At 59.1% G+C, this 11,129-nt stretch overlaps 1 protein-coding gene across 1 annotated transcript in view; it reads left to right on the top strand.

Moving 5' to 3' along the window:
- Positions 1 to 3,081: 3,081 nt before the first annotated feature.
- The window catches only part of SIGLEC1 (sialic acid binding Ig like lectin 1), a 20,699-nt gene continuing 12,651 nt past the window's right edge, over positions 3,082 to 11,129 (top strand). Inside the window, exons 1-10 of the mRNA XM_053941870.1 lie at positions 3,082 to 3,138; positions 4,308 to 4,410; positions 4,873 to 5,232; positions 5,320 to 5,616; positions 5,849 to 6,112; positions 6,902 to 7,162; positions 7,759 to 8,058; positions 8,792 to 9,046; positions 9,642 to 9,944; positions 10,950 to 11,129. Of these exons, the coding sequence (XP_053797845.1) occupies positions 3,124 to 3,138; positions 4,308 to 4,410; positions 4,873 to 5,232; positions 5,320 to 5,616; positions 5,849 to 6,112; positions 6,902 to 7,162; positions 7,759 to 8,058; positions 8,792 to 9,046; positions 9,642 to 9,944; positions 10,950 to 11,129 (2,338 nt within the window). The 5' untranslated portion in view covers positions 3,082 to 3,123. The remainder of the gene's footprint in view (positions 3,139 to 4,307; positions 4,411 to 4,872; positions 5,233 to 5,319; positions 5,617 to 5,848; positions 6,113 to 6,901; positions 7,163 to 7,758; positions 8,059 to 8,791; positions 9,047 to 9,641; positions 9,945 to 10,949) is intronic.

Raw genomic sequence — 11,129 nt, 5'->3', positions numbered from 1 at the left:
AGGATCCCCCAGACCTGGCGCGGCTCCCAAATCCAGGATCCCCCAGACTTGCACAGCTCCGAAATCCGGGATCCCCCAGGCCTGGCATGGCTCCCAAATCCAGGATCCCCCAGACCTGGCACAGCTCCCAAATCCAGGACCCCCCAGGCCTGGCGCAGCTCCCAAATCCGGGATCCCCGAGACCTGGCACAGCTCCCAAATCTGGGACCCTCCAGTCTGGCGCAACTCCCAAATTCAGGATCCCCAGGACCTGGCACAGCTCCCAAATTCAGGATCTCCAGGCATTGCGCAGCTCCCAAATCTGGGATTCCCCAGACTTGCACAGCTCCCAAATCCAGGACCCTCCGGTCTGGCACTGCTCCCAAATCCAGGACCCTCCAGACCTGGCACAGCTCCCAAATCCAGGATCCCCCAGACCTGGCACAGCTCCCAAATCCGGGATCCCCGAGACCTGGCACAGCTCCCAAATCCGGGATCCCCCAGACCTGGCACAGCTCCCAAATCCAGAATCCCCCAGACCTGGCACAGCTCCCAAATCCAGGATCCCCAGGCCTGGCACAGCTCCCAAATCCAGGATCCCCCAGGCCTGGCACAGCTCCCAAATCCGGGATCCCCCAGACCTGGCACAGCTCCCAAATCCAGGATCCCCAGGCCTGGCACAGCTCCCAAATCCGGGATCCCCCAGACCTGGCACAGCTCCCAAATCCAGGATCCCCCAGACCTGGCACAGCTCCCAAATTCAGGATCTCCAGGCGTTGCGCAGCTCCCAAATCCGGGATTCCCCAGACTTGCACAGCTCCCAAATCCAGGATCCCCCAGACCTGGCACAGCTCCCAAATCCGGGATCCCCCAGGCATGGCACAGCCCCACACCGGTGACCCCAGTGGGGTCTGGCACCGTTTCAGGCGGGCGGCGCAGCCGGGGGGGTGCCGGGGGCCGTGGGCATCTCCCTGCTGACTCAGCATCCCGCTGGCACGGCCGGGGAGGGGCCGAGCTCCGGCAGGGCTCTTTCCCACGCTCCCGGGGCACAAGGCCGGGCGTTGACCCCGAGTGGTCACCACGGGCCAGCCTCGCCCCGTGCCACCAGTGCCACCACCCCGGGTGTCGTTACTGCAGGTGGCAGAGGTTGGATCCGGATCAGCCTCTACATCCCCAGAGCCGCGGTGCCCAGCTGAGAATTCCTTTGGGATTTCCACTGGCAGAGCCCTCTCCTGCCTTTGGGGGCACCTTCTACCGCCCCAGGTGGATCCAAGCCCAATGTCCAACCTGGCCTTGGGCACTGCCAGGGATCCAGGGGCAGCCACAGCAAATCTGGGAATTCCAGCCCAGCCCCTCCCCACCCTCCCAGCCAGCAATTCCTTCAAAAGATCCCAGCCCAATCTCCCCTTTCCCAGTGGGAGCCATTCCCTGGCTCCTGTCCCTCTGTCCCTTGTCCCCAGTCCTCTCCAGCTCTCCTGGAGCCCCTTCAGGAGCTCTGAGGACTCCCTGGATTTTTCCCTTCTCCAGGGGAACATTCCCAGCTCTCCCAGAGCCGAGGTGCTCCAGTCCTTGTTGTGTTCAGCATTCCCAGGACAGCCAGGATCCATTCTGGTGATCCAGGAGGACAAACACCATCACTCCCACCATTCCCCTTCCCTTCTTTCCCAGTTTATCCTGGAGCCCCACGATCCAGGAAATCCCGGGGGGTGGGTTGGGATCGGTTTTCCCGGCCGTGTCCCCCCAGTTCCTGTTGCAATCCCAACCCCTTCCCGGCAGGGTGAGGGCAGAGCCGCCCTCGATTCCATCCAAGACACAACGAAAACATTCCCGAATTATCAGCACAAATCCCAAACCGCAGGGAACAACACCAACCCTGCCCCAGCCCCACCAGCAGCACCCTAAACCCGGAGACCCTGGGGTGCTCCAAACCCACCCTGGCCCCAAAAACACGGAATTAGGGGAAAGCTGCCGCTGTCGCCACTTCCCAAAATGAGAGCGGGGACACTAAAGGGGGAAGTGCTGCGGTTTGGGGCTCCTCGCCCTCCTCCCCCAGCCCATAAAGGGACGTCCCTGAGCGCGGGGACAGGCGGCTTCCCGATGCCACCGCTCCGGAGGTGGCACTGCCGGAGCCACCGCCACCGCCAGGTAACGCCGTGGCCCTCCAGGGATGGGAAAGGACAGGAATTCTGGGGACAGGTCTGTGGTCTGGGATGAGGGGTGGGGGTGGCTCGTGGAGGATCCCTTTGGGATGAGCCTCGTCCATCTCCTGCCAGGAGCCAGGGAAGTGCCTGGAACTCCAGGAATCAGATGCGGCTTGGAGGGGGTCACATCCGTCCCTTATCCCAAGGAATGGTGTCCCACCACCGCACGGTCCCTGTTTCTCTGGTTTTTGGGATGTGATGGAGCTGAAGGGTCCCACACCGGGAATGTCCCCTCTCCGTGCTCATTCCTGCACCAAAAAGCGACTTTTGAACTGCAGGGATAGGTGGGAGATTGGGAAAAAAGTCCTCCCTCTGAGGGTGGGAAGGTCCTGGAATGGAATTCCCAGATTTGCTGTGGCTGCCCCATTCCTGGAAATGTCCAAGGCCAGGTTGGACAGGATTTGGAGCCGCCTGGGTCAGCGGGAGGTGTCCCTGCCCATGGGAATGAGACGAGATTTCAACCCCTCCCATCCCAATCCATTCCTTAAATCCCATTTCGGGACCCCAGGGACACCCTCCCCACCCCAGGTCGCCCCAAGCCCCATCCAGCCCCACACCAAAAGTGTTTTCCTGGAAATCCTTACAACCCTTGGAATTCCGAGCAGCAGGGCCCCCACCACGCGCCACTGTCCCCGCTGGGTCCCCATCCCAAGGGATCCCCCAGGGGCCCTCAGGAATCGAAACCAGGAGAAACCCAGGAGAAGAAACGAAACTTGGCACCAGCACGAGCTGGGGGCTGGATCCCGGCTCTTCCTTCCTCTTCCGGCACGAATCCCGTGACAATTTGTGGCCTCACATCGTCCCCCCCTCCAAGCATCGACACCCAGGGGCCACCCCAGACATTCTCTGTGCTCACAGTCTGGAAAAATAAATCCCAAGTAAAGCTCTCCGGAGCGGGAAATCCACCCCGAAATCCAAGGAGGAGCGAGGAAATTGGATACAGATGTGGGAAAAGGAGGTATCGGAGAAGGAGGGAATGGTGGAGAGGGAAAGGCCGGAGCGGGGGGCTGGGAGAGGCCTCGTTCCTCAGGGAGAGACCCAGGAGTGCTCAGAGGAGGATCGGAGCTCACGGCAATCCGATCGCTGATTTCCGGGATATTGGGGAAAAAGTTCAGGGTTAAGATATTCTGGTTTGTCACGGAACGATGAGGGGCGAAACTGAAAGGAATGTCAGGAGTTTGCCTGGAGCTGCAAAAAGCCGTAAAATGTTTTCAATAATTCTGTTTATTTTTTGTTTTCCTCGTCTCCTTTTCTAGGTTTCTTTTTCCTTTTCCTTTTCCTTTTCCTTTTCTTTTTCTTTTTCTTTTCTTTTTCTTTTTCTTTTTCTTTTTCTTTTTCTTTTTCTTTTTCTTTTTCTTTTTCTTTTTCTTTTCTTCTTATTTCTCTTTTTCTTCCTCTTTTCCTCTTTTACTCTTTTCCTCTTTTCCTTTTATATTCCTTTTTTCATTTTTTCTTTATTTTATTCTTCTCCTTTTTTCATTTTTTCTTTATTTTATTCTTCTCTTTTCCTTTTTCTTTATTTCCTCTTGCACCTTCCTTCCTTCCTTCCTTCCTTCCTTCCTCCTTCCTTCCTTCCTTCCTTCCTTCCTTCCTTCCTTCCTTCCTTCCTTCCTTCCTTCCTTCCTTCCTTCCTTCCTTCCTTCCTTCCTTCCTTCCTTCCTTCCTTCCTTCCTTCCTTCCTTCCTTCCTTCCTTCCTTCCTTCCTTCCTTCCTTCCTTCCTTCCTTCCTTCCTTCCTTCCTTCCTTCCTTCCTTCCTTCCTTCCTTCCTTCCTTCCTTCCTTCCTTCCTTCCTTCCTTCCTTCCTTCCTTCCTTCCTTCCTTCCTTCCTTCCTTCCTTCCTTCCTTCCTTCCTTCCTTCCTTCCTTCCTTCCTTCCTTCCTTCCTTCCTTCCTTCCTTCCTTCCTTCCTTCCTTCCTTCCTTCCTTCCTTCCTTCCTTCCTTCCTTCCTTCCTTCCTTCCTTCCTTCCTTCCTTCCTTCCTTCCTTCCTTCCTTCCTTCCTTCCCCTTTTCCCTTCCCTTCTGTTCTCCCCCCCGTGCTGAGGCCTGTCCTGATTCCAGCGGGATTTATCCCACAGGGATCCATCCCACCCATTCCAAGGTCCTCAGCCACCTCCTCTTGTCCCCAGGGTCCCCTGTGCCGGTGTGACCCCGTGTCCCCCATGTCCCCCGGCAGTGCCACCATGCGCCTGCCCCGCTGCCTCGTGCTCCTGGCCAGCCTCGTCCCGCCAGGTATGGGGACAATGACACCCTTGGGATTGTCCCCTCTGGGACTGGAGGCCGGGATTGGCCCCAGTGGGTGTGAGTAGGAGCCAGGCAGGAATTTGGGGGATCCCAAGGCTGCTCCTGGCGGGGTTTGCCATGATCCCACGCTCCTGACGGGCAGGGATGGGGTGACAAAGGGACAGCCAGGCCATGGGAGCGAGGACAAGGTGCCAGGGTGAGAAAATAAATTTGGAAGGCCAGGAGGTTGCCTTCCATTTTTCCTCATTATTTAGGCCCCAAAGATCCAGCTTTTCCCAGTTTTCTCCCCCTTCTCCACCCCAAAACCTCCTCTTGGGGGGGGGGGGAGATCATCCCAAATCCCGCCTCTTCTCCCAACTTCCCCATCAAGCACAGGTGACGCATCCCCAGCGTGTCCTGGGGGAAGTGGGGACACTCCTGGCTCCCTGATCCCGATTTTCCCTGGCACAGCCCTCGGCTCCTGGGGGGTCTCCTACCCCGAGTCCCTGCAGGCCAGCGGGGGGTCCTGCCTGGTTGTCCCCTGCACCTTCAGCTACCCCGCGGATGTGACAACCGCCGACGGCATCGTGGCCATCTGGTACAAGGACTACGACGGCCAGCGGACGCTGGTGTTCCACTCCGCCACCCCCCAGGATGTGGATCCCCGTTTTGGGGGTCGTGCCCAGCTCCTGGGGGACCCCATGGCCCGGAATTGCACCCTGCTGCTGCAGGGGGTGACACCAGGGGACAGTGGCCTCTACAGGTTCCGCTTCGAGATCATCAACGGCGACCGCTGGTCGGCGTCGCGGGATGTGACCCTGAGCGTTTCGGGTGGGTAAAACATCGAAATTCCCCAAAAAAAAAGTTCCCTTCTTGCCCATTCCATGCGGTCATCCTGCCCTCTGCTCTCCATCCCAGAGGATTTGGAGCGTCCCAGTGTCACCAGCAGCGAGGAGCAGACCGAGGGACAAAGGTCCACCTTGGAGTGCTCCACGCCCTACGTTTGTCCCAGGGGTGACGTCGTCCTGCGCTGGGAGGGCTACGACCCCCAGGTGTCCGAAGTGTCCAGCCACGTCCAGCTGGACACCAGCGGGGTCAGCCACCAGGTGACCCTGACCAGCTCCTTCACCTGGAAGGACCATTCCAAGAAGCTGCTCTGCAAGGTTTCCGACGGATCCAAGAGCGCGAGCACGGAGGTGGTGCTGCGGGTCAGGCGTACGTGGGGTGGGGACAGGGGGACACCTCTGTCACGGCCACCGCGGCCAGGTCCCCCTCCTGCCACCCCCTCCTTCCCTGCAGCATTTTCCTCCTGCTTCTCCCTCCTTTTCCTGCTGCCTGGCCACACCTGTCCCTTAGGTGCCACCTCCTGTCACGCACCTCCCCTTTTCCGCGCCCCGGGGTGGTGACAGCCCCCTGTGCCCACCACGTCCCTCTGTGTCCCCCGCAGACGCCCCCAAGGACACGCAGGCGTCGCTGAGCCCTTCCTCGGGCAACATCGGCGTGGGTGACACGGCGACCCTGAGCTGCCAGGTTGGCAGCAGCCACCCGCCGGTCTCGGGCTACCACTGGTACAAGGACGGGGTGGCCGTGGGCACCGAGCGGGTGCTGGCCCTGCGCGGCGTGCGCCGTGAGGACCACGGGCGGTACCACTGCGAGGCCCAGAACGCCCTCGGCACCGGGGCGTCACCTCCTGTCACCCTCCGCGTGTTCTGTAAGTGCCACGGGAGCTCTGCCGGGGCGGGACGTCGCTGAGTGTCCCAGACTGGGGTGGCGTGGAGTGGGATGGAGGTGGCCGGCGCTGCTGGAGGTCCGGGAATTGGGGTGTCCGTGCAGGAGGAGGGTGGTGGCCCCGTTGTGCCACGCCTGTGTCCCTTGTCTTTGTGGTCCCAGAAAACAGGGAGGGATTTCCAGCCAAGGACAGGGAGCAGAGCTGGGAAGGGGCTGGGAGCTCGTGGAGATCCAGAGCCGTGGTGGGAAGGGACCTTAGGGATCATTCCCACCCCTGCCGTGGGCAGGAGCACTTCCCGCTATCCCAGGTGGATCCAGGCCATGTCCATCCTGGCCTGGGGCACTTCCAGGGATCCAGGGCTCCCAGCTTCTCTGGGAATTCCAGCCCAGCCCCTTCCCACCCCCACAGGGAAGGGAAGAGGCTCCTCTTCCCAGCAGCTCCTGCAGCAAAGACAAATCCCAGCCTTCCCTGCCTGAGCTGGAACCCCACAGGGAGCATCTCCCCCAAGATGGGTCCCTGTGATCCCCCCAAAACCCCCCTGATCTCACCCTGAGAGGTGAAAGACCCTTCCCCACCCACCACCAATTTGGCCCTCGGGGTTTTGCTCTAAAGCCAGGTGTCCCCAGCTGGTGGCAGGGGACAAACCCAAATGTCCCCCAGCTCTGTTGTTGGCGCTTCCATCTTCTCCCAGGCTCTGGAATGGGGGACCTGGGGTGGGCGTTCTGTTCTCCTGTCCCCAGGGCCATCCTGAACGTGCCCCTTCTCCCTCAGCCGCAGAGATCTCGGCCAGCCCCGCGGCCGAGGTGCGCGAGGGGACGGCCACCACCTTGTCCTGCGATGTCCCCGGGCGGGAGGGACATCCCGAGGAGCTGACCTACACCTGGTACAAGAACAGCGCGTGGCTCAAGGAGGGCCCGGCCCACACCCTCCTCTTCCCCGCGGTGGCCGCCGGTGACGCCGGCTACTACTCCTGCCAAGTGACCAACAGCCAGGGCAGTGACACGGCCCAGGCCATCAGCCTCAGCGTGACGTGTGAGTGCCACCATGTGGGGCCGTGCAAACCCCCCAAAATCCAGGAAATCCCCCCAAAAAGTTCATGGCAAAGCCTCTTCCTGAGCGCCCCAGGGGTAGATGAGGGGGGTCAACCCTGCTGGTTGAATTTTATGGGAATACAACAAATTTTGGCCATGAGGCAGGTGTGAAGGTGACGTTAAGTGACATTTGGGATGTGTCCATCGCAGCATCTCCCACTAATCCCCTCCATTCCGTAAGACTTGGGGAGGTTTTTCATGGAGAATCCATCAGGATAAGAACAGCTCAGGAAGTTTTCCTGGGGAAAATAACCCAGCCATGGGTTGGTTGTGACAATTTTGGGGTAAATCTGACCCGGTGACACACGGCACAAGCAGATTGTGACATCCAGGTTGAGTGAGGGGACATTTCCCATCCCTGGAAGTGCCCAAGGCCAGGCTGGATGGGGCTTGGAGCCACCTGGGCTAGTAGAAGGTGTCCCTGCCCACGGGACCAGCTGGGATTTCATGTCCCCTCCAACTCAAAGCGCTCCGGGATTTTCCCTTTGACCACACCACGAGGACATCCCAACCTCAGCATCCTCTCCCGTCCCACAGATCCACCTCGAATTCCCACCCTCACGCTCTTCCAGGAGACCCAGGGTGGCCGGCTGGTCATTGTCCGCTGCACTGTGGACAGCCACCCTCCGGCCACCCTGGCCATCGACCGCGACGGCACCGTGCTGGCCACCAGCGGGGCGCAGGTGGCCCTGGGCCAGCGGCTCGGTGTCACCGCCTCCCGCAATTCCCTGCGGCTGGAAATCCGGGATGCAGGCCCCCGGGACAGCGGGAAGTATGGCTGCACCGCCAGCAACGTCCACGGCAACGCCAGTGCCACCAAGGTCCTGGTGACCCGCGGTGAGTCCCGGGGTGACACGGCTGCTCCTGGCTTTGGGGTGACGATGAACCCCCAAAATTCGGGGGACACGCAGCCCGCAGAGCTGGAGGGACTCCTGTGGTGGCACTGGGGGACATCGGTGTCCTGGGGGCTGTGTGGTGCCCCCTCCTCAGCGGGGTCAGAGCTGCTCTGGGAGCTGGAGAGGCTCCTGGGTTTTGTTTCCCAAAATGCCAAAAATCAGTAAATTTATCCAAATTTTTCTGTCCCCATCCATCCCCCACCAGTCACTGTCCCCTGACCCCCAAGCCTGGATAATTTGGGATGACAGAGGCAGCAGAAGGAGAGAAAAGTCCCACAAATCCGTGTCCAAGAGGAACATCCTTTAGGATCCCAAAAAAAGCCCAAAAGAGACATCAAAGTCCAATTCCAGAGAAACCAAACCTGGATTTGGGTGTCTCAGTGGGGAGCTGGAAGTCGGACAAGGCCCAACCAGTGGGAAGAGGAGACAGGGTCTGTCCTGGGAGAAAGTCACCTGGATGAACCTGGCACTTGGAAAAAGCGGGAAAGGGTCAGGAAAGGCCCCATTTGCCTGAGCAGTGTCCCCAGGGAATGTCACTCCCCAAAAACCCACAGACCCCACGGGTTCTGGCGAGGGAGGGGACTCAGGGAAGCCCAAGAGGGAATTGTAGCTGGATGGATCCATGGAAAGGATTTCCCTCCTTCCCTGAAATCCCTCTCCCACCCCTGCTCCAGCTGCGGGGCTCCTGATCCAGCCCTCGGCGGAGGTGACAGAGGGGACGGCGGTCACCCTGACCTGCGTGGGGACAGGGGACACGGACGAGGAGCCGCTCTACACCTGGTACAGGAACGGCCGGAGGCTCCAGGAGAGCTCATCCCCGACCTTGGAATTCCCGTCCGTCCGCGGGGACGACGCCGGCGCCTTCCAGTGCCAGGTCCGGGACAGGAACGGCAGCGACACGTCGGAGGCTGTCCCGCTCCGAGTGCTCTGTGAGCGTCCCGTGGGAATTCCAAAGGGTCCTGGGGCTGAGCTGGGGGCGCTCCCACCCTGAGGTTTCCCCCATCCACACCAGCCACGGCCAAGGAGCTCTTGGGCGGGAATGTGGGGAGGGTGAAAAATTCCCCTCTGGCGGGTAAATCTGGGAGTTTTGGGGGAATTTGGAGAATTCCCACCTTCCCAAGAATTTTAAGGACAATAAATGGTCATAGAACCACGAGTGGTTTGAGCTTGGGGGTCCTCAAAAGCCATCTCATTCTGACCCCTCTGCCGTGGGCAGGGGCACCTCCCACTAGACCAGGTCCAACGTGGATATCCAAGAGTTTCTCAGGCAGCACTGGGAGCATCAATCCCTTGGATTCTGAGGGTTTTCCCAATGGATCCAGTGGTGTTTTGTCCCCGGATTGGGCTGGGAGGAACCTCAAAGCCCTTCTCATCCCAGCCCCTCTCCCCTTGGCACGGACACCTCCCACTGTCCCAGATTATTCCAAACCCCGTCCAACCTGGATGATCAGGCAGCACTGGAAGCATCAATCCCTTGGATTCTGGGAGTTTTCCCAACCTCACGGATCCATTTTTCCCCCACAGACCCCCCGAGGCAGCCGGTGCTGAGCTCGTTCCTGCAGAGCCAGGGCGGGCGCCTGGGCATCATCCAGTGCTCCGTGGAGAGCGATCCCGAGTCCAGCCTCACCCTCCGGAGAGGGGACGATGCCATCGCCTGCACCCAGGGCTGTCCCCAAGCCACCGGCCCCAGGGTCCTCGTCACCAGGTCCTACAACAGCCTGAAGGTGGAAATCCGGGATGTGGTGGTGGAGGATGAGGGGATTTACGTGTGCCAGGCTGGGAATTCCCAAGGAAGCGCCAGCGCCACTGTGGATTTCAAGGCGGACAGTGAGTGGGGACGGGGGACAGGATTGTGGCACCTGGGAATGTTCTGAGAGAGGGGAACGTGGGAACGGAATGCTGGGGAAGGAGGCAAGCTCAGGAGATGGCGGCAGGAGGGGCAGAAATGTCACATGGAAATGCCACATGTCCATGAAATCCGGACATGGAACTGCCACATGAAAATGTCACATGTCCATGAAATCCAGACATGGAATTTCACATGGAAATGCCACATGTCCATGAAATCCAGACATGGAAATGCCACATGTCCATGAAATCCGGACATGGAAGTGCCACATGGAAATGCCACATGTCCATGAAATCCAGACATGGAATTGCCACATGGAAATGCCACATGTCCATGAAATCCAGACATGAAATTCCACATGGAAATGCCACATGTCCATGAAATCCAGACATGGAAATGCCACATGTCCATGAAATCCGGACATGGAGATGTTGCATGGAAATGCCACATGTCCATGAAATCCAGACATGGAAATACCACATGAAAATGTCACATATCCACGAAATGCAGACATGGAAATACCACATGAAAATGTCACATATCCACGAAATGCAGACATGGAATTGCCACATGGAAATGTCACATGTCCATGAAACTCAGACATGGAACTGCCACATGTCCAAGAAATCCAGACAAGGAAATGTCACATGTCCATGAAATCCAGACATGGAAGTGCCACATGTCCATGAAATCCAGACATGAAAATGTCACATGTCCATGACATCCAGACATGGTGGCTCCCCCATGACATTCCAGCCCCTGGTGGGGATTATTCCTTGGCTGAGTGTGACAGGAACACCAAGCAAAACATGGCCAAGGGATGTCCCTGGGCTGGTGGCACTTCCAGGCTCGGAGCTGTCCCCACCATGGCACTGTGGGGTCAGCTGCAATTTGCCCTCTGGGGTAGCCACGCTGCCCTTTGGTGGCTTTGAGGGGTTGTCGCCCCACCGTTGACACCAGACCCCGTTTCCTCCTGCCCACAGCTGCCAATGTCACCGTGTCCCCATCCCCCCACGTGCTGGAAGGTGACAATGCCACCCTCACCTGTCACCTGAGCAGCGGCTCCATGGCTGTCCCCAACGTCACCTGGTACCACAACGGGCAGCAGATCTCCACGGGCTCGGCCACCTCGCTAGTGCTGCGGCCGGTGGTCAGCAGGGACA

The sequence above is a fragment of the Vidua chalybeata genome, chromosome 4, assembly GCF_026979565.1.
Source record: "Vidua chalybeata isolate OUT-0048 chromosome 4, bVidCha1 merged haplotype, whole genome shotgun sequence".
In the NCBI taxonomy this organism is placed as follows: Eukaryota; Metazoa; Chordata; class Aves; order Passeriformes; family Viduidae; genus Vidua; species Vidua chalybeata.
The sequence above is the reverse complement of the archived record's forward strand: the minus strand, read 5'-3'. Positions and strand labels throughout refer to the sequence as shown.